Source organism: Boleophthalmus pectinirostris, unplaced genomic scaffold (assembly GCF_026225935.1).
Source record: "Boleophthalmus pectinirostris isolate CB_2022bp ecotype Guang Dong unplaced genomic scaffold, ASM2622593v1 HiC_scaffold_11, whole genome shotgun sequence".
NCBI classification, from domain to species: Eukaryota; Metazoa; Chordata; class Actinopteri; order Gobiiformes; family Gobiidae; genus Boleophthalmus; species Boleophthalmus pectinirostris.
Window position 1 is genome coordinate 20370222 of NW_026570994.1, and position 22500 is coordinate 20392721.

The 22500-nt window shown below is 41.1% G+C and overlaps 1 protein-coding gene across 1 annotated transcript in view; it reads left to right on the forward strand.

Moving 5' to 3' along the window:
- appa (amyloid beta (A4) precursor protein a) overlaps positions 1–22500 on the forward strand; it is a 58866-nt gene that overhangs the window by 22348 nt on the left and 14018 nt on the right. Inside the window, exons 2-6 of the mRNA XM_055163671.1 lie at positions 17428–17595; positions 19646–19775; positions 21323–21435; positions 21558–21748; positions 22408–22500. The exon at positions 22408–22500 is cut by the window's right edge and continues 112 nt beyond it. Coding sequence (XP_055019646.1) covers positions 17428–17595; positions 19646–19775; positions 21323–21435; positions 21558–21748; positions 22408–22500 — 695 coding nt within the window. The remainder of the gene's footprint in view (positions 1–17427; positions 17596–19645; positions 19776–21322; positions 21436–21557; positions 21749–22407) is intronic.

Below are 22500 nucleotides of genomic sequence, written 5' to 3' on the forward strand. Positions count from 1 at the left end.
CCCTTGGTCCCAATCTGCTCCATAGTCCTGGTTTAGTTCCAGTTGAGTCCTGGAATAGTCCCGGGTTAGTCCTCCTGGTGTAGAGAGTGTAGTTCTGTTCTAGTCTTGGTTTAGTTCTAGTTTAGTCCTGATCTAGCTCACACTTTTGGTCAGATCCTGGTTTAGTCCTGGTTTAGATCTTTGGCATTGTTCCGAGTTTAGACCTGGTGTAGTCCTGATGTAGTCCTGGTTTAGTTCTAGTTTAGTTTCAGAAAAGTCCCGTTAGTCCCAAATTAGTCCTGGTTTATTCCTAGTTCAGTTCTGATTTAGCCTGGCTCAAAAGAGGTCTGGAGTCCAGGTGTAGTTTAGGTCTAGTCCAGGTCTAGGTCAGTTTAGTCTGTCCAGGTTTTAGGTCTAGTTTAGGTCCAGGTTTAGGTCTAGTCCAGGTGTAGTTTAGGTCTAGTCCAGGTCTAATTTAGGTCTAGTTTAGTCCAGGTTAGGTCAGGTCTAGTCCAGGTCTAATTTAGTCTAGTTTAGGTCCAGTTAGGTCCATCTGTAGGTGTAGTTTAGGTCTAGTCCAGGTCTAATTTAGGTTAGTTTAGGTCCAGTTTAGGTCTTAGTAGGTCTAGTCCAGGTGTAGTTTAGGTCTAGTCCAGGTCTATTAGTCTAGTTTAGGTCCAGGTTTAGGTCTAGTCCAGGTGTAGTTTAGGTCTAGTCCAGGTCTAATTTAGGTCTAGTTTTAGTCCATTTAGGTCTTAGTCCAGGTCTAGTCCAGTGTTAGTTAGTTCTAGTCCAGGTCTAATTTAGGTCTAGTTTAGGTCCAGTTTAGGTCTAGTCCAGGTCTAGTCCAGGTGTAGTTTAGGTCTAGTCCAGGTCTAATTTAGGTCTAGTTTAGGTCCAGTTTAGGTCTAGTCCAGGTCTAGTCCAGGTGTAGTTTAGGTCTAGTCCAGGTCTAGTCCATGTCTAGTTTAGGTTTGGTTCTGGTCTGGTCTGGTCCTGGTCTGGTCCCGGTCTGGGTCTAGTTTAGGTTTGGTCCTGTTCTGGTCTGGTCCTGGTCTGGGTCTAGTTTAGGTTTGGTCCTGTTCTGGTCTGGTCCTGGTCTGGGTCTAGTTTAGGTTTGGTCCTGTTCTGGTCTGGTCCTGGTCTGGTCCTGGTCTGGTCCTAGTCTGGTCCTAATTTGGTCTAGTCTGATCCTAGTCTGGTCATAGTCTGGTCCTAGTTGGTCTAATTTGTCCTAGTCCTGGTCATAGTCTGGTTCTAGTCAGGTCCTGGTCTGTTCCTAGTTTAGTCCTAATTTGGTCCTAGTCTTGTCATAGGATGGTCCTTGGATCTGGTCCTAGTCTGGCCTTAGTCTGGCCTGGGCCTAATCTGGTCCTGGTCTGGTCCTGGTCTAGTCCTGCCTTAAAACTAATGTAGTCAGTCCTAGTATAGTCTAAATCTAGTCCTGGTTTAGTCCTGGTTTAGTCCTGATGTGTAGTCCTAGTTTAATCCTGGTTTAGACCTTTGTTTAGCCTGGTCTAGTCCTGGTTTAGTCCTTGTTTTAGTCCTAATCCTGGTCCAGACCTGACTCTAGTTTGACATCACAGACCTTTCATCTCATTGGCTGGAGGACGAGGAGCAAAGGATCATGGTCTTTGTAGTCTCCTATTGTTTTAAGTGCTGCTCCAAAACAATGCATTTTCCCATAGGAGCTTGTGATTCAATATACGTGTTTTATTATCGATTTTCTGTAAATTTGCGAAGACAAAAACTCAATATACAATACAAAGATAATTGTTTACGTCTGATATAATGTGATATACGGGACGTTTTGAGCAGAAAGAGGAGGATTCTGGGAAAAATAAAGATAACGTCACAGAAATCTAATCATACAAACACAAAAACAAACATTGATCGTTTTATCGAGGTGGAGATCTGATACGGAGGTTAAAAACTGTGACTTTTTCCTGCCAAATAAATAAACTAAACCAGGATCAGTGAAATCCTGAACTAAAACCAGGACTAAACCAGGACTAAAACCAGAACAAACAAAAAAAAACTGAACTAAAACCAGGACTAAACCAGGACTGTACGAGGACTAAACCAGAACCAAACCAAAGACTAAACTAGGACTAAAACCAGGACTAAACTAGAACTAAACCAAAGATTAAACTAGGACTAAAACCAGGACTAAACTAGAACTAAACCAAAGATAAAACTAGGACTAAACCAGGAACTAAAAACCAGAACTAAACTAAAGATGAAATAGGACTAAACCAGGACAAAACCAACTAAACCAGGACTAGACCAAAGATTAAACTAGGACTAAACCAGGACTAAAAACCAGGACTAGACCAGGACAAAACCAGGACTAAACTAAACTAAACCAAAGATTAAACTAGGACAAACCAGGACTAAAACCAGGACTAAACCAGGACTAAAACCAGAACTAAACTAAAGATGAAATAGGACTAAACCAGGACTAAACCAGGACAAACCAGGATTAAAACTAGGACTAAACCAGGACGAGACCAGGACTAAACCAGGACTAAACTAGAACTAAACCAAAGATTAAACTAGGACTAAACCAGGACTAAAACCAGGACTAAACCAGGACTAAAACCAGAACTAAACTAAAGATGAAATAGGACTAAACCAGGACAAAACTAGGATTAAAACTAGGACTAAACCAGGACTAGACCAGGACAAAACCAGGACTAAACGGGACAAAACCACAACTAAAACCAGGACAAAACTAGAACTAAACCAAAGACTACTAACTGGGACTAAAACTAGGACTAAACCAGGACTAAACAAGGACTAAACCAGGGCAAAACCAGGACTGTAAAAGGACGAGCAGGACTAGACCAGGACTAAACCAGGACTGTATAAGACTAAATAAACCAGGACTAAAACTAGAACTAAACAACGACTAGACCAGGACTAACAAGGACTAAACCAGGACTAAAACCAGAACTAAACTAAAGATGAAATAGGACTAAACCAGGACAAATCCAGGATTAAAACTAGGACTAAACCGGACAAAACCACAACTAAAACCAGGACAAAACTAGAACTAAACCAAAGACTAAAGTAGGACTAAACCAGGATTAAAACAGCACTAAACCAGGACTAAACCAGGACTAAAACTAGAACTAAACCAGGACTAAACAAGGACTACAACCAGGGCAAAACCAGGACTGTAAAAGGACTAAACCAGGACTAAAACTAGAACTAAACAACGACTAGACCAGGACTAAACAAGGACTACTAGACCAGGACTAAACCAGGACTACTAGACCAGGACTAAACCAGGACTAAACCAGGACCAGCACTCACCTTAGACTCGGTTATATATTATTTTGCTGTGGCCCAGATAAGCTCAGTATTTGACCTGAATCTCAAACTGCACGGCACACAGACGTGACTCAGATCTGGGTCACACTGAAAACTTTAACCCGTTTCACCCGAGTCTCGCTGAAACACAGAGCTCCAAACAGGAAGTGAGCGTGGGCGCGCTTCCGGCTCCATCGACTCTGGCTCCAGTTCCCTTTGTATTGAAAAACCGTTCTCTCTCTCTGTACCTGCTGCTGTGAGACTCTTTATAATCTTCTTCAAACAAACTGTGGTCCTGTTTTCATCTAATCATAAAGTCTTATCATAAAATCAGGAAGTGCACCGTTAGCATGTTCTTATAAAAAGGGGTGTAGTGGGCGATATAAAAAAAAACTAAAAAAAAACAAAATCCAAACCAGGATAAAGGATAGGACTGAACCAGGACTGAAACCAGGACTAAGGACTGAACCAGGACTAAAACCAGAGCTGAACCAGGACTAAAACAGGACTAAACCAGGACTGAACCAGGACTAAAACAGGACTGAACCAGGACTAAAACAAGACTGAACCAGGACTTAAACAAGACTGAACCAGGACTGAACAAGGATTAAAACAGGACTGAGTGTCAGAACAGGATCAGAGGTCCACAGGAGAAAGGACCGGTGCAGAGCTCCTTTAAACCTGGTTTAGACCTGGTTTAGTCCTGGTTTAGTCGTGGTTTAATTCTGATTTAGACCTTGTTTAGTCCCAGTTTAGACCTGGTGTAGTCCTGGTTTAGACCTGGTTTAGACCTGGTTTAGTCATGGTTTAGTTCTGGTTTAGACCTGGTTTAGTCCCAGTTTAGACCTGGTTAAGACCTGGTTTAGTCCTGGTTTGGTCCTGTTTAAGTCCTGTTTTAGACCTGGTTTAGACCTAGTTTAGTCCTGGTTTGGTTTAGTCTGGTTTAGTCGTGGTTTTAGTCCACCTGGTTTTGGTTTAGTCCTGGTTTAGTTCAGTTTAGACCTGGTTTAGTCCTAGTTTAGTCCTGGTTTAGACCTGGTTTAGTTCAATTTTAGTCCTGGTTTAAACCTAGTTTAGACCTGGTTTAGTCCTAGTTTAGACCTGGTTTAGTCCTAGTTTAGACCTGGTTTAGACCTGGTTTAGTCCTGGTTTAGTCCTGGTTTAGACCTGGCTTAGATTTAGTTCAGTCCTGGTTTAGACCTGGTTCAGTTCTAGTTTAGACCTGGTTCAGTCCTAGTTTAGACCTGGTTCAGTTCTAGTTTAGACCTGGTTTAGTCCTGGTTTAGACCTGGTTCAGCGCTGGTTTAGACCTGGTTTAGTCCCAGTTTAGACCTGGTTAAGACCTGGTTTAGTCCTGGTTTAGTCCTGGTTAGATTTTGTTTCAGTCCTGGTTTAGACCTGGTTCAGTTAGTCCTAGTTTAGACCTGGTTCAGTTCTAGTTTAGACCTGGTTCAGTTCTAGTTAGACCTGGTTTCAGTTCCTGGTTTAGACCTGGTTCAGTTCTAGTTTAGACCTGGTTCAGTCCTAGTTTAGATCTTCTGTTTAGACCTTCAGTTTAGTTTAGACCTGGTTCAGTCCTAGTTTAGACCTGGTTCAGTCTAGTTTAGACAGTGCTGGTTTAGATCTGTTCAGTTCTAGTTTAGACCTGGTTCAGTGCTGGTTTAGACCTGGTTCAGTCCTAGTTTAGACCTGGTTCAGTCCTGGTTCATGTGTTGTAGTTTATGATTTATGTTTATAAGTAAAAAAAACTCAAATATTTCAGATTTTTACTGGACTTGCACTTTTTTATTTGTATTACTTTTAACGCACAACGAAAGCGAGGAAAAACTCACTGTTTTTCACATTTTTCCCACGTGGTCCAGTGTCACTTCACCAGCTCCCCCCAAATCCCAACCGCTTCATCTTCATCTCTCGTCTCTTACCCCCCTAAAAAAAAAAAAAAAAAACCCGGCTCTGGTCTCCCCCGGCCCCCTGGTTTAGACTTGGTTTTAGTCCTGGTTTTAGTCCTGATTTAGTCCTGGTTTACTCCTGGTTTTAGTCCTGGTTTAGACCTGGTTACTCCTGGTTTATCCTGGTTTAGACCTGGTTTAGACCTGGTTTAGACCTGTTTTAGTCCTGGTTTAGACCTGGTTTAGACCTAGTTTAGTCCTGGTTTAGTTCTGGTTTAGACCTGATTTAGTCCCAGTTTAGACCTGGTTAAGACCTGGTTTAGTCCTGGTTTAGTTCTGGTTTAGACCTGATTTAGTCCCAGTTTAGACCTGGTTAAGACCTGGTTTAGTCCTGGTTTGGTCCTGTTTAAGTCCTGTTTTAGACCTGGTTTAGACCTAGTTTAGTCCTGGTTTAGTTCTGGTTTAGTCGTGGTTTAGTTCTGGTTTAGTTCCATTTTAGTCCTGGTTTAAACCTAGTTTAGACCTGGTTTAGTCCTAGTTTAGACCTGGTTTAGTCCTGGTTTAGACCTGGTTTAGTCTTGGTTTAGTCCTGGTTTAGACCTGGCTTAGATTTAGTTTAGTCCTGGTTTAGACCTGGTTCAGTCCTGGTTTAGACCTGGCTTAGATTTAGTTTAGTCCTGGTTTAGACCTGGTTCAGTTCTAGTTTAGACCTGGTTCAGTCCTAGTTTAGACCTGGTTCAGTTCTAGTTTAGACCTGGTTTAGACCTGGTTTAGTCCTGGTTTAGTCCTGGTTCAGTCCTAGTTTAGACCTGGTTCAGTGCTGGTTTAGACCTGGTTCAGTTCTAGTTTAGACCTGGTTTAGACCTGGTTTAGTCCTGGTTTAGACCTGGTTTAGACCTGGTTCAGTCCTAGTGTAGTCCTGGTTCAATTCTAGTTTAGACCTGGTTTAGTCCTGGTTTAGTCCTGGCTTAGATTTAGTTTAGTCCTGGTTTAGACCTGGTTCAGTCCTGGTTTAGACCTTTGTCAGTCCTGGTTCATGTGTTGTAGTTTATGATTTATGTTTATAAGTAAAAAAACACTCAAATATTTCAGATTTTTCCTGGACTTGCACTTTTTTATTTGTATCACTTTTAACGCACAACGAAAGCGAGGAAAAACTTTGGCCCATTTTGGACTCACTGTTTTTCACATTTTTCCCACGTGGTCCAGTGTCACTTCACCAGCTCCCCCCAAATCCCAACCGCTTCATCTTCATCTCTCGTCTCTTACCCCCCCTAAAAAAAAAAAAAAAAACCCGGCTCTGGTCTCCCCCGGCCCCCTGGTTTAGACTTGGTTTTAGTCCTGGTTTAGTCCTGGTTTACTCCTGGTTTTAGTCCTGGTTTAGCCTGGTTTAGACCTGGTTTAGTCCTGTTTTAGTCCTGTTTAGACCTGGTTTAGACCTAGTTTAGACCTAGTTAGACCTAGTTTAGACCTAGTCTGGTTAGTCCTGGTTTAGTCCTGGTTTAGTCATGGTTTAGTTCTGGTTTAGACCTGATTTTAGCCAGTTTAGACCTGGTTAAGACCTGGTTTAGTCTGGTTTGGTCTGTTTAAGTCCTGTTTAGACCTGTTTTAGACCTAGTTTAGTCCTGGTTTAGTTTCTGGTTTAGACCTGGTTTAGTTCCATTTTAGTCCTGGTTTAAACCTATTTAAGACCTGGTTTAGTCCTAGTTTAGTCCTAGTTTAGACCTGGTTTAGTCCTGGTTTAGACCTGGCTTAGATTTAGTTTAGTCCTGGTTTAAGACCTGGTTCAGTCCTGGTTTTAGACCTGGTTCAGTTCTAGTTTAGACCTGGGTTCAGTCCTAGTTTAGACCTGGTTTTAGTCCTGGTTAGACCTGGCTTAGATTTAGTTTAGTTCCTAGTTTAGACCTGGTTCAGTCTGTTTAGTCCTGGTTTAGACCTGGTTCAGTCCTGGTTTAGACCTTTGTCAGTCCTGGTTCATGTGTTGTAGTTTATGATTTATGTTTATAAGTAAAAAAAAACTCAAATATTTCAGATTTTTACTGGACTTGCACTTTTTTATTTGTATCACTTTTAACGCTCTGGACGCACAACGAAAGCGAGGAAAAACTCACTGTTTTTCACATTTTTCCCACGTGGTCCAGTCTCACTTCACCAGCTCCCCCCAAATCCCAACCGCTTCATCTTCATCTCTCGTCTCTTACCCCCCTAAAAAACGCCGGCTCTGGTCTCCCCGGCTCTGGTCTCGCCCGGCCCCCTGGAGCGCGCCTGGGTCCGTGCGATAAGAACCGTCACATCACCCTGAGCTGGGATCCCGGTGGGGCCCTGGCGCTGGACGACGGCCTCTTTCACCGCACACGACTGACGCGCTCCTGATTTACGAGCAGTTAGAGGCTCGTTGTATTTCACACGCTGACGAACGCCGAGCGAATATTTACACGAAGACACCGCGGACAGGACGAGGAGCTGTCTGGTCCCGGTTTAGTCCTGGTTTAGTCTTGGTTTACAGTAGTTCTGGTTTAGCCCTGCTTTTAGTCCTGCTTTCGTTTTGTTTTAGCCCTGGTTTAGTCTTGGTTTAGTTTCTGCTTTAGTCCCAGTTTAGTCCTGGTTTAGTCCTGCTTTTAGTTCTAGTTTAGTCCTGATTTAACCCTGGTTTAATCTTGCTTTAGTTCTGGTTTAGTTCTGTTTTAGTCCTGGTTTAGTCCTTGTTTAGTCTTGCTTTAGTTCTGCTTTAGTCCTTGTTTAGTCCTGGTTTAGTCCTTGTTTAGTCCTGGTTTAGTCCTTGTTTAGTCCTGGTTTAGTCTTGCTTTAGTTCTGGTTTAGTCCTTGTTTAGTCCTGGTTTAGTTCTGGTTTAGTCTTGCTTTAGTTCTGCTTTAGTCCTGGTTTAGTCCTGGTTTAGCCCCGATTTAGTCCTGGTTTAGTCTTGGTTTAGTTTTGCTTTTAGTTCTGGTTTAGTCCTGGTTTAGTCCTGGTTTAGCCCCGATTTAATTCTGGTTTAGTTTTGCTTTAGTCCTGGTTTAGCCCCGATTTAGTCCTGGTTTAGTCTTGGTTTAGTTTTGCTTTTAGTTCTGGTTTAGTCCTGGTTTAGCCCTGGTTTAGTCCTGGTTTAGCCCTGGTTTAGTCCAGGTTTAGTCCTGGTTTTGTCCTGGTTTAGCTCTGATTTAATTCTGGTTTAGTTTTGCTTTGGACCTGGTTTAGCCCCTGATTTAGTCCTGGCTTAGTTCTGGTTTAGTCCAGGTTTAGTCCAGGTTTAGTACTGGCAGGAAATGTACCTCTAGTAGTAGTAGTAGTAGTAGTAGTAGTAGTAGTAGTAGTAGTAGTACATGTCATTAAATATATGAAACTTGTGTTTATTCAGTTTTATATTGCATGAAAAATACCTTGAAAACCAGACATTGTTACTGGGGTCGCCTCTCCGCAGATCTGACCTGTAACTTGACCTAGTTCTTTCGCCGATTTTTTATTTTCTGATCTCCTCATCACAAACAGACCTGGAGTCGCGTTTTTTTTTTTTTTCATTCACGCATGTTTAATTTAACGCACAAAAAAACCCTCGCATGTTGAACCTTCAAACATGACAAACGAGTGAAATTACCGTGGAACATTCCAGAAGCAATAAAAATCTCCATGGAGACAAGGAGCCGCATTGTGCACCTTTCAGCGACGTTATTACTTACGCTTGACAAATATTTTTATGCCTCGTCGTAGCAGCAGCCGCCCGGTAAAAGCCGTCGTTTATCAAATTCCAGATATAATTTCCAAACCTCCTCTCCGCGCGCTAACTCTGATTTATTAGCGTTTATTAGCATTTAGCGGCTAGCTGTATTTCGAGCGGAGATTTACGCGCGCCGGCCGTTAGCGTGTAGCGTTAGCGCGGGCCGTTAGCGTGTTTATGAGCCGAGAGTCGCGAGTGTGATGACGCCGTTAAAATATACGAGTTCGGTTATTCACAATCACTACTGTACGTGTGGAAGTACTAAAAGACGATTACTACAGAGAGTACACGCGCCGAGTATGAGGAATGGAAGCACTCAAGTAGATGGTGTAGTAGTCATAGCAGTAGTAGTAGTACTAGTAGTAATAGGCAAGGGAAGTTTATTTGTGTAGCAGAGTAGTAATTGTAGTGATAGTGTAGTAATAGTAGCTGTAGTAGTAGTAGTAGTACTAGTAGTAGTAGTAGTAGTGACAGTGTAGTAGTAATGGTGATAGTAGTAGTAATAATAGTAGCAGTAGTAGTAATCGCAGAAGTAGTAGTAGTTGTAGAAGTAGCAGCAGTAGTAGTTGCAACAGTAGTGGTTGTAGTAGCAGTAGTAGTAGCAGTAGCGATAGTGTAGTAGTGGTAGTAGTCGCAGAAGTAGTAGTGGTTGTTGCAGTAGTAGTACCAACAGTAGTAGCAGTAGTAGTGGTAGCAGTAGTAGTGATAGTGTAGCAGTTATAGCAGCAGTAGTAGTAGTAGTGGTAGTAGTAGCAAGGAGGAGGAGGAACAGTAGTAGTAGTTGTAGCAGTAGTAGTAGTAGTAGTACTATTACTAGTAGTAGTAGCAGTAATAGTAACAGTAGCAGTAGTAGCAGTAGCAGTAATAGTAGTCGCAGAAGTAGTAGTGCTTGTTGTCGTAGTAGCAGTAGTGGTAGTAACAGTAGTAGTAGTAGCAGCAGTAGTAGTACTAGTACTAGTAGTAGTAGTAGCATTAATAGTAACAGTGGTAGTAGCAGCAGCTACAGTAGCAGTAATAGTAATTGCAGAAGTCGTAGTGGTTGTTGCAGTAGTAGTACCAACAGTAGTAGCAGTAGCAGTGGTAGTAGCAGCAGTAGAAGTAGTAGTAGTAGTAGTAGTAGTAGTAGTAGTAGTAGTAGTAGTAGTAGTAGTTGTCGTAGTAGTTGTACTGGCAGATAACCCTGTCGTTTAGAACTACAAACATTTTCTTGGGTTCAGGATTCTTGCAATAGTTTAGTCCTGGTGTAGTCCTGATTCAGTCCTGGTTCGGTTCTGGTTTAGTCCTGGTTCGGTTCTGGTTTAGTCCTGGTTTGGTTCTGGTTTAGTCCTTCTGTAGTTCAGTTTTCACAGTTTTCTCTCACACGTTCAGTCTGTTCCGTGTGGTATTGTTACACTTTACGTTAAAACTTTAAAACAAAAAGAAGAAGTATATAAAGACATTGTATATTTTCACTTTCCCGTCCAAAGTTAAATTTAGTCTCTGAGTTTAGACCCGACGATCCAGAGCGTGTAAAAAGAAAACACTAAAATACCCTGAAAAAAACCCCCCAGAGCGAGTCACGTTTTATTGGTATTTCAAATATTTGAGGTCTGAAAAAGGACTATTTTGTTTCTGAACAAAGGCAAAGTCAAAAAAAAAATTAATTAAAGCCGCATTACGTGACTTCTCCACTACCTCCTCGTCACCATGGAGACGTTACTGCTTCGTCTTTAAGTTCCACGTTAGATCTGTGGAGAAGCAGCAAGAATTCACGTTTTTGAAGTGTTTTTTAATTACGTTTTTAGCGATAAATAATTTAATTTAGTCACATTTTGAACGGAGAAAAGCAGGTCGAAAAGTTACGCAATGTGCTTTTAAACGTGTAAAAATGAACGGGAAGCTTGTGAAGTCCAGTTTTTTTTTGTTTTGTTGTGGTGTTTAGAAGTAGTAAAGGGGAAATACAAAAGAGGAAGTGGAATTTGTCAGTCAAATGAAGCTCGGTGTTTTTTCTGATTTGACTGAGGCTTTGGTCGATGGGAAGAAGTGTTTGTGTTCGTTAAATATTTATGGTTCCAAAGTTTTATAATATATTGTAATTTTTTTTTAAAATTTTAATAGTAGTAACTGTATTTTGTGTTTTGTATTTTGTATTTTTAGGTTTACTTTTTGCCAATTCATGATTTTTGTTAAATTTTTATTTGTTTCAGTTTCTGTGTGATTTGATAGTCCCTGGTCTAGTCCCTGATTTTGTTTTGGTTTAGTCCCTGGCCTAGTCCGTGGTCTAGTCCGTGGTCTAGTCCGTGGTCAAGTCTCTGTTTTAGTGCCTGGTCTAGTTCTTGGTCTCGTCCCTGATCTACTCTCCGGTTCATTCCCTGGTTTAGTTTTGGTCTAGTCCCTGGTTTAAGTCTTAGTTCTGTCTGTGGTCTAGTCCATAGTTTAGTCCCTGGTTTAGTCCCTGGGCTGGTCCCTGGTCTAGTCCCAGGTTCAGTCCCTGGTTTAGTCCTTGGTCTAGTTCCTGGTCTAGTTCCTGGTTTAGTTCCTGGTTTAGTTCCTGGTTTAGTTCCTGGTCTAGTTCCTGGTTTAGTTCCTGGTTTAGTTCCTGGTCTAGATCCTGGTTTAGATCCTGGTTTAGTTCCTGGTTTAGTTCCTGGTCTAGTCCCTGTTTTTGTCATTGGTTTAGTTCCTGGTCTAGTCCCTGGTCTAGTTCCTGGTCTAGTCCCTGGTCGAGTCCCTGGTTTTGTCCCTGGTTTTGTTTTGGCTCAGTCCCTAGTCTAGTCCTAGGTCTAGTCCCAGGTCTAGTCCCTGGTCTAGTCCATGGTTTAGTCCCTGGTCTAGTCCTTGGTTTAGTCCATGGTTTCGTCTTGGTTCAGCTCCTGGTCTAGTCCCCGGTTCAGTCTCAGGTTTAGTTTTGGTTCAGTTTCTGGTTTAGTCCCTGGTCTAGTCCTTGGTCTAGTCCCCGGTCTAGGCCCTGTTTCAGTCCATAGTCTAGTCCCTGGTTCAGTCTCAGGTTTAGTTTTGGTTCAGTCCCTGGTCTAGTCCCTGGTCTAGTCCCTGGTCTAGTCCCTGGTCTAGTCCCTGGTCTAGTCCTTGGTCTAGTCCTTGGTCTAGCCCCTGGTTTAAGCCTCCAGTCTAGTCCTAATAGACTCTAAGTTCAGGTCAAATTTACTCTTGGTTTTCAGACTATGACTTGTTTTGTTTTTTTTACTATGAAATCGTATTTTAAATATTTTTTCTTGTTCCCCGTGTCCTATAGCATCTGTAACTGTTGATTTGGGAAGAAGTATTAATTATTTTCTAACCTCCCATGAACAATTTGTTAGCAGCGCAACACAATAAACTTAGAAAGCTTCAGAATTTGTTCAAAAATCATTCAGAATCAGTTTTAGGAAGGTCTTAACTCTGTCTTTCACTGAAACATGTAAGATGTGAAATATGACTTTCCAGCCTGCGGGACTTTCCAGCTGATTTCCCATGAAGCGATGGTTTTCAAGTAACAGCTCGTTTTTACCTTTAGTTCAGTACAGATGGTCAATTCCTGAGCTGAAATGATCCAAATGATTCTAGTGAAGGTGTGTGGAGTTCAAAAACACTCTGGAGCACTTCCTGTATCACCAAAGTGTGACATGTGAGCGTTTTTAATAGTTTGAGAGAAGAACTCAGCCTAAATAAATGTGCAGGGTTTGTGTGTTAAAGGTTGTATGGAGGATTTTTGTTTGTTTTTTTGTTTCAAATTGTCATTGAAAGTTTAAAATACCATAACAGAGATGCAGCAGCCTTGGAATTATGATGACCAAAAAAAAAAAGAATGAAAATCCATCAACTGTGGACGTGTTGAGGCCAGAGAAACATCAGCCAATAGAAAACGAGGCTGCCTCATTTTCTATTGGCTGTTAGGTTGTCAATCAAACTCCCTACGTTTCTAGTGTAACTGAGTCGTCGGGATGCGGGGATTACGTGGTTTATGCGGCGGTTCTTAGAGGCTTTTCCAAACTGTCGCTTCGTAACAGTTCGCACAAAGTTTGTTGCGACGGCCGACGAGAATCCACGACCGGTTCGCCGCGAAAGAAAGTCCGTTTTTGAGGTCGCTGAAAGAAGAAGGGAAGGGGAAAAGGAGCGAAGACAAACCGAGGTGAGATTGGAGATTCCTTCCAGCGATTGTGCGACTGAAGCAGACGAAGGGGTTGTTCCGGTCCCGGTCTCAGTCCTTCGTCGGTCGCTAAAATATTTCTAGACGGGTCACTTCGAAAGTAATTCTGAACGCGCACCGGCTGTAAACACGCGTGATTTCTAGAGTAAAGAGGCGGGAGGAGGTGTTTCTACTGAGGCTGTGGAGGAGGAAGGTGGCGTCACACATGCACAACATTTGGAAAAAGGACTGTGGCTGTATTTCACTTTCCTTAAAAAAATCCTCTATACAACCTTTAAATTAAAAATGTGTGAATGAAACAAAACAAAAACTCCAGGTCTGTTTACGATGAGGAAATGATCAGAAAACAGCGTAAAATAAACCCTCTAATAAAAGTGACCGGTCGTTTTGAGACACGGTTCGCTTGCGTGATGCGTTGCTCAGGACTTACTCAAATTCAGTTTAATATTTTTGTTTACATTTCGTGACGCTGTACATGTTTAATCTGTTCCTCGGCGTCTTATATAAAGTGTTCTCTCCTGTTCCCGACTTGTTTTGAGCCTCTCCTCTTAAACAGATGGACCGGTGTAATCCTGTGGAGCATCTGTTCGTGTGAAAGCCTCTGTGTGAACGCTCGGCACAGGAGGGGGAGGGGGGAAAGGGTGTATGGAGGTCTATGGTAGAAAAACGCAGTGTATTGTAACAGTAACTATGTATTTAATCGATTTTTTGTTTTAAAAAAAAAGTTTTCTCCCATGTTAAAACGTCGTTCGCTCATCAAAAACACGTCTGAAGAGGTTTTAGAGTCATCCGTGCATGTTTGAGTAATCTAGTGATCTCTCCTGGGCCCTTAGATTGTGTACAAGGCTCCGCCCACAAGCCTACATCCCTGGTTTAGTCCAAATTTGGTCCTAGTTTAGTCCAAATTTAGTTCTAGTTTAGTCCAGTCTTAGTTCAAGTTTAGTCCTAGTTGAGTTCAGGTTTAGTCCTTATTTAGTAGGGTTAGGGTTAGTCCTGGTTTTGTCCTAGTTTAGTCCAGGTTTTATCCTTATTTCATTGTAGTATAGTAGTTCCTGGTTAGTCTTGGTTTAGTCCTAATTTAGTCTAGGTTTAGTCCTTATTTAGTCGTAGTATAGTAGTCCCAGGTTTAGTCCTGCTTTAGTCCAGGCTTACTCCTAGTTTAGTCCAGGTTTAGTCCTTATTTAGTCATCATGTAGTAGTCCCAGGTTTAGCCCTAGTTTAGTCCAGGCTTAGTCCTAGTTTAGTCCAGGTTTAGTCCTTATTTAGTTGTAATATAGTAGTCCAAGATTTAGTTCTGGTTTGGTCCTCGTTTAGTCCAAAGTTAGTCCATATTTAGTTGTAGTCTAGTCCTGCTTCAGTCCTGGTTTAGTTCTTGGTTTAAAGTCCTAGTTTAGTCCCAGGTGTAGTCCTTGGTCTAGTCCCTGGTCCAATCTCTGGTCTAGTCTCAGGTTTAGTCCTGATTTAGTCCTAGTTTAGTCAAACTTTTGCCCTCGTTTAGTTCAAGCCTAGTCCTAGTTGAGTTCAGGCTTTGTCCTTATTTAGTTATAGTATAGTAGTCCCAGGTTTAGTCCAGGTTTAGTCCTTACTTAGTCATTATTTAGTCCTAGTTTAGTCCAGGCTTAGTCCAGGCTTGGTCCTAGTTTATGTATATTAAGGCGTTACGCAAAATCAGTTGTTTTGCTTTGAGTTTGAGCATGTTTGAGTAATTTAGTGATCTCTACTGAGCCCTGTTCAAACCCTATTTATGAGGCTCCGCCCACAAGCTTACATCCATGGTTTAGTCCTACTTTAGTCTTAGTTTAGTCCTGGTTCAGTCCTAGTTTAGAGTCCAGGCTTGGTCCTGGTTGAGTTCAGGTTCAGTCCTTATTTAGGCGCAGTTATGCAGTTAGTAAATGAAGTTAAAATAAAAGGATAATACACTATTAAGTACAATTACAGCAACAAAGCGGAGCATTTATTTGAGCGCAAAGACAAACAGCCTCATTGTGTTCGTCTAAACACAGGCTCCTCTCACGATCCTCTGGTCCGCGGCCAGAGTCTCTGCAGCTTTAACGTGATTATGTCCACAAACATACGTCCACTCTCCTCTCTCCTTCTGTCTCTTCCTTCTCTTTCTCTTCCGTCTCTTTTTTCTCTCTCAGATTTTTTTTTTTTTCATTTTTGTCCCACCTCATTTACCAACACGATATGTTCATTTTCCTCTCCTCGGGGGGTTCCTCTGCCATGAAAAAATAAATTAAATTGAAGAAAACTTGTACAAAATATTACCAAAAGTTTTGTTCTCACTCAGCAAAGGTTATGGCAATTATTTAATGCAAAACGTAAAAAAAAAAATTGTTTGGAGTTAACTTTTTGAACATTTTACCAGGTTATTTATTTGTTTATTTTATTTAATTTTATTTTATGAGTTCTAATTACTTTTTTTTTTTTTTTTTTTTTACAATTTTTAAGTTCAAGTCAAATTTACTCTTGGTTTTCAATTCATGCTCTTGGCGAAATTTTGAGGATTTTTGACACTCAAACTTTGTAAGATTTAGTTTTTAAATTCTTAATCACTACGGTAACAGTCCTAACTTCTCATTAGTTCGAAACTCGTTGACAGATCTTGATTTATTCGGATTAAACCGTCTAGTTTTGAGTTTTTAGCGCCTGTTAGCCACCGTTAGCGTCGCTACTTCCCGCTCAGTTTTATCTCTATGGGGGTTTTGCCGAGTCATGCTAACATGAATAAATATTAAAGATAAACAGTGAACAGGGCGATAAGGGCGGATTTTACTGACAAGCGTGTTAAAAAGTACACAAATACAACGAATACTTGAGCGGAGAATACTTCTGTGTTTATAAAAAGAGATGTTTGTGTCTCAGTGCTAACGCTAATGCTAACGCTAATGCAAATTCTACACATAAAACAATTTGAGCAGTTTTTACTTTGATTAATTTGAATTTTAATCGATGTTTATGTTACGTTTTACTATTTTTAAGATCCTATATGAGCTTTAAGTCGTGTTCTAATGTTGTTACTTCCTCAAAAACATTAAATGAAACAGAAAACGCAAACCAAAGTTCTTGTAGAGGCGCAAATGCGAGCAAAAATGTAAACAAAAAAAGCCTTCATCAGATTATTTTTCTTGTTTTGGACCACAGTAACCTCCTCAAAAACAGACCTGGAGTTTGTTTTGTTTCACACATGTTTGAGTAACACTTTATTATTAGTCTGTCTGCATCTACAAAGCTCAAAATATAAAAAATAGCTCAAAAAATTATAGCAGAGTTAAAGTATTTCCTATCATTCAAAGTAAGGTGACGCACTGATCTGGATTCTTTCCGTTGGTTTGTTTTTAACTTAATAAATCAATAAAAGCAGAGTTTCTTGGGCTACGTTCAGACTGCAGGGCTTAATGCTCAATTTAGATTTATTTTTTTGTGAAATCCGTTCATTTTTTTTGCGAGGTCGTTCACATTTCCGAATTAAATGCGACTTGTAGGTGATCTCCAAGTGTGAACTTTAAACGCCCCGAAAGTGTCAGTGTTTAAGGAAGTCGCCTAAACGTGGAGGCTACCCTTGAGCACCTGGAGATTTTAAAGTTTTGGTATATTTTACTAAATTATTTTGTTACAGAGCTACAGTTTTGTTGCTTGTTTAGAGGAAAGAAACTCGTTCTGACTGCAAAAAGTGAAGTCTAGGTTAGTTAAAATTACTTAAATTAAGAATATTTGACTTTATTTGAGAAGAGTCGATGAATGAAATAACAGTTTTTTTTTTTTATTCAAGCAGCATTCGACAAAAAGTTGTTGTTTTTCCTTTTTTTTAAGTGTAGCAAGTTGTATTTTCATCTTTTAAGTACAAAAAGTCTTGTTTTGCTGATTGATAATTTTACTTGTCAAGTGAAATTTACTCAAATCATGATAAAAACTTTCATCTTAACTTGTCTAGATTTAATTTTTTTGCGGAACATGCGACACATTGGACATTTTCACAGTTTTTGAGGATTAAAATGTTTTTGTTTCGTATGAACTTTGCACAAGAAATAGTTTTGAAAAAGACTTTTAGTGTCACAGCCATGATTTAGACTTTATTTTTTACTGAATCGTAAGCTCATTGAGTCGAGGTATGTTTCGTAGCGGCAACTTTTTAATGATACCGAGCTCTATATCCAAGTGGCCTGGGTCACATTAGAGAAAAATCGCATCTGTGTCGTTCAGACGGTCATTAAAAGATCAGATACAGGTCGCACGGGGGAGAAAAAAATCGGATTTGGGTCACTTCGGGCTGCGGTCTGAGGAAGCTGTTCGGGAAAAGTCCTCTGACCGACTGTGGCGCCGCTGTTTCACTGTTTAATCGCGGTGTGTGTTCAGTGATAGTATTTCCCCGTCTAAGCGTATTTCCTTCTTCTCTGTGGTTCAGGTCCCCACAGACGTGTCCATGGGGCTGCTGGCGGAGCCTCAGGTCGCCATGTTCTGTGGAAAACTCAACATGCACATCAACGTCCAGACGGGGAAATGGGAGAGTGACCCGTCAGGAAGCAAGAGCTGCATCGGGACCAAAGAGGGCATCCTGCACTACTGCCAAGAGGTAAGAATACTACTATTAAAATACTACAATACTACCATAATACTGTGTCAGGCCAAAGAGGGCATCCTGCACTACTGCCAAGAGGTAAGAATACTACTATTAAAATACTACAATACTACCATAATACTGTGTCAAACCAAAGAGGCATCCTGCACTACTGCCAAGAGGTACTATTACTATTACTAAAATACTGCAATACTAACATAATACTGTGTCAGGCCAAAGAGGGCATCCTGCACTACTGCCAAGAGGTAAGAATACTTCTAAAATACTACTGTAGTACTACCAAAATACTACAATACTAGAATAATAATGCATCAGACTAAAGAAGGGATCCTGCACTACTGCCAAGAGGTACTAATACTATTACAATACTGCTATAAAACTACCAGAGTACTACAATACTAGGATATTTCTACATCAGACCAAAGTGGGGATACTGCACTACTGTCTAGAGGTAATACTACTACTATAATAATACAAGTTAAGTACTGCAATGGTAATATAATACTACATCAGACTAAAGAGGGGATCCTGCACTACTGCCAAGAGGTAATACTACTATTATAATACTACTAAAGTACTACAATACTAACATAATACAATATCAGACTAAAGAGGGGATCCTGCACTACTGCCACTATTACAGTACAACTATAACTCTAACAGTACTACAATATTACAACAAGTACTACAATACTAGAATAATACTACATCAGACCAAAGTGGGGATACTGCACTACTGTCTAGAGGTAATACTATTACTACTTCTATAATACAACTTAAGTACTGCAATCGTAACATAATACTACATCAGACTAAAGAGGAGATCCGGCACGCCTGCCAAGAGGTACTATAAAAGTACTACTAAAATACTGCAATACTAGAATAATACTACATCATACCAAAAAGAGGATCCAGCACTACTGCCAAGAGGTACTACTATAGTAATACTAAAGTACTGTAATACTCGCATAATACTGCTCTACTGTCAAGAGGTACAAGTACGACTATAATACTATCAAAGTACTACAGTACTATCATAATACTGACATATTTATCATGTGTCCTCATGTGTTTGTGATTTGATAAAATAAAATAAAACATAAAACAGACTGTGCAGTATCTGGTCCAACTGTGTGTGTGAACTTCACCCTGGAAACGTCTGAGTTCTCCTTGAAAACCTTTTTATCTCAGAACAAGGACTTCAGTGGAATTTCAGAAATGCCAACGCCAAAGTTTACAAGATACTGAAAAAGAGAAAAGAAGAATAAAAAAAGAATATTTTTAATTTAGGTATAAAATCATGAAATCTGAAGATGACAGTAGTAGTAAGAGTAGTCCTGTTTCAGTCCTGTTTCAGTCCTGGTTTAGTTCTTGGTTTAAAGTCCTAGTTTAGTCCCTGGTTTAGTCCCTGGTCTAGTCCCAGGTCTAGTCCATGGTTTAGTCCCTGGTCTAGTCCCTGGTCTAGTCCCAGGTCTAGTTCCTGGTTTAGTTCCTCGTTTAGTCCCTGGTTTAGTCCCAGGTCTAGTCTCTGGTCTAGTCCATGCTTCAGTCCCTGGTTTAGTCCCAGGTCTAGTCTCTGGTCTAGTCCATGCTTCAGTCCCTGGTTTAGTCCCAGGTCTAGTCCCTGCTCTAGCCCTTGGTCTAATCTCCGGTCTAGTCCCTGGTCTAGTCCTTGGTCTAATCTCCGGTCTAGTCCCTGGTCTAGTCCTTGGTCTAATCTCCGGTCTAGTCCCTGGTCTAGTCCTTGGTCTAATCTCCGGTCTAGTCCCTGCTCTAGCCCTTGGTCTAATCTCTGGTCTAGTCCCTGGTCTAGTCCTTGGTCTAATCTCTGGTCTAGTCCCTGGTCTAGTCCTTGGTCTAATCTCTGGTCTAGTCCCTGGTTTAGTCCCTGGTTTAGTCCCAGGTCCAGTTTCTGGTCTAGTCCCTGGTTTAAACCTGCTTCAGTCCTGGTTTAGTCTTGGTTTATAGTCCTAGTTTAGTCCTGGTTTAGTCCTGGTCTAGTTCAGGTCCAGGTTGACTCACTGTCGCCCCCTTGTGTCCTCAGGTTTACCCGGAGCTGCAGATCACAAACGTGGTGGAGGCCAACCAGCCCGTGTCCATCCAGAACTGGTGCAAGAAAGGCCGCAAGCAGTGTCGGTCGCACCTGCACATCGTCGTCCCCTACCGCTGCTTAGGTACGTGCGAAACTATTACACCAGATGCCCTACCGCTCTCCACTGCGCTACTACTGTTACTATTACAACTACTACTGCCTTTCTGTTTGGAGTTTGCTTGTTCTCCCTGTGTCTGGGTATATTTCCTCTTCCATCAACCCAAAACAGACACAATAGTTCAAAATAGTTCAAGACTAGACCAAGACCTGGGGCCTCATTTATTTAAAAAACTGCGCAGGAGTTGTCGTAAGTTAGTGCGTACGCCTAGTAGCCACGAGAAGACTTCCATACGATACCTGGAAATACGTTTTATATAACCACGCATAACTTTCCAACCATAAAAGATAGAAATTTAGATAGTTGCGGCTTTCCAGGCATATTTCCGGCATTATCCTACGTCACACACACCGCATGATGACATCAGGAAAACGAGTGTCCAATAGGAACTTTGTTTTCAGCCAAACTCATTCTCTCCGTCCATTTTGATCGACCCAAACTTTGCCAAAGAGTGTAGTGAGTCAAAATAATCGACTGCTCTGAGCGTCTGTGTTTGTAACAATAGAAAAAAGCCTCTCTAAGTGCAGATATTTCTCAAATAAATGCCAAATTACGTATCTTGGGCTGCGTAATTGTGCATCCCTTGCTATTTTTATTTGAAAAGTTTATTTCAGTCCAAATGTACAAATCCAAATGTAATAAACCCCAGGGAAATGCAGAAGTGATGTGGCTCTGTGCCCTGGACCTGACACGAGCTGATTCCATGACTGACACCAGGAAAGTCATGAGGCCACTGCACTTTTAGTTTTTGTTTTAGAGTTTACTTACACACTTGATATTTTGCACTTTTGTAGCAAAAATTTTTTTTTTATGTCCAAAAAGTTGTTTATACATGTTTACTGTGTGTTTTGTATGAAAGAGTGTAAACTTTATTTTCCGTTTTGTTTGTTTTTTCATTTGTATTTTTGGTCCTGTAGCTTTTATTACAGCCACATGACACGACTACAGCGGCAGATTGTGAAATAACAGTTTGTACTGAAACTAAAACATGTATAACACTTCATTAGGGGGTAAAAGTGGGTAGAAAATAAGAAAAAAAAATCCAGATGAGGACAAATGTACTAAAATTGCCCTTAGTCTGGATGGGTTAAACGCAGGACACGTTTCTCTACAGGGACAACAAAGTGTATCTTACTTTTAAAAACCTTCAAAAAAACCTGTAAATCTAAGAAAATGTTTAAATATCTGTCAACCCTACTGTACATTACATTATAATACAAAGAATTGCAAGTTACATGTGATGCCGGCCAAACACTGTGCGATAATTTCAATCGTTTCACTCAAACTGTACGACCAAATTTAAAAGTTAAACTTCACAGCTCACGATTCATGTTCTCACACTATTAAGCCAAAAGTCGGGCCAAAAACAGACGCACAAGTGAAAAATCTGCTCAAAAAAGGGCCAAAAATCTCACAGTGTACGCCCAGTTTAAGTCTTAAAGCGTTACCACAAAGCTAGAAACTATTTTTGTACAATTCTGGGAGTTTTACAAAGCGTGTTTTTGTTTCAGTGGGGGAGTTTGTGAGTGACGCGCTGCTGGTTCCAGATAAATGCAGGTTCCTCCATCAGGAAAGAATGGACCAGTGTGAGAGCCACCTGCACTGGCACACCGTCGCCAAAGAGGTCAGTAGAGAGCACAGTCCGATCCACAAACAACAAACACAACGTTTACATTTACAAATATTTAAATCAGTGAAATACTATCGGCAAATCATTCTAAACGTTTAAACCTTTGTGTGTTTCAGTCTTGCGGGGACAGAACCATGAACCTCCACGACTACGGGATGCTGCTCCCCTGTGGCATCGACCGCTTCAGGGGCGTGGAGTTCGTCTGCTGCCCGGCCAAAGCAGAAGAAGAAGATCAGAGCTTTGAACAAGAGGCTGACGATGGAGTCGTGTGGTGGGGAGGAGCAGAGACCGACTACTCCGACAACAGGTGGGTTTAGACCGGGTTTAGATCGAGTTTAGACTGGGTTTAGACTGGGTTTAGACTGGGTTTAGACTGGGTTTAGACGGGTTTAGACTGGGTTTAGACTGGGTTTAGACTGGGTTTAGACTGGGTTTAGACTGGGAGTTTAGACTGGGTTTAGATCGGGTTTAGACTGGGTTTAGACTGGGTTTAGAGTTTAGACTGGGTTTAGACTGGGTTTAGACTGGGTTTTTAGATCGAGTTTAGACTGGGTTTAGACTGGGTTTAGACTGGTTTGGTTTAGACTGGGTTTAGACTGGGTTTAGACTGGGTTTAGGCCAGGTTTAGACTGGGTTTAGACTGGGTTTAGACCTAGATCGGGTTTAGACTGGGATTAGACTGGGTTTAGAACTGATATAGAATTGGTTCAGTCCCTGGTTCAGTTTGTTGATTGGTCCCTGGTTTAGACAAAGTTCGAATCTGGTTTAGTTCGAGTTTAATCCTGGTTTAGTCCCTGTCTTAGTTCTCAGTTTAGTTCCTGTTTTAGTCCTGTTTTAGTTCCTGGTTCTGGTTTAGTCCTATATTATACATTTAATTTATATATACATACATACATAGATACATACATAGATAGATAGACAGATATAATATATATATAATTTAACTAACGGTTTTTTCTCTTGTAGCATGGTGCGTGAGCCTGAACCGGAGCCGGTGGAGACTCAGCAGCCGAAGGAGGAGCCCAAACCTTCAGTGATCGATGAAGACGACGACGAACA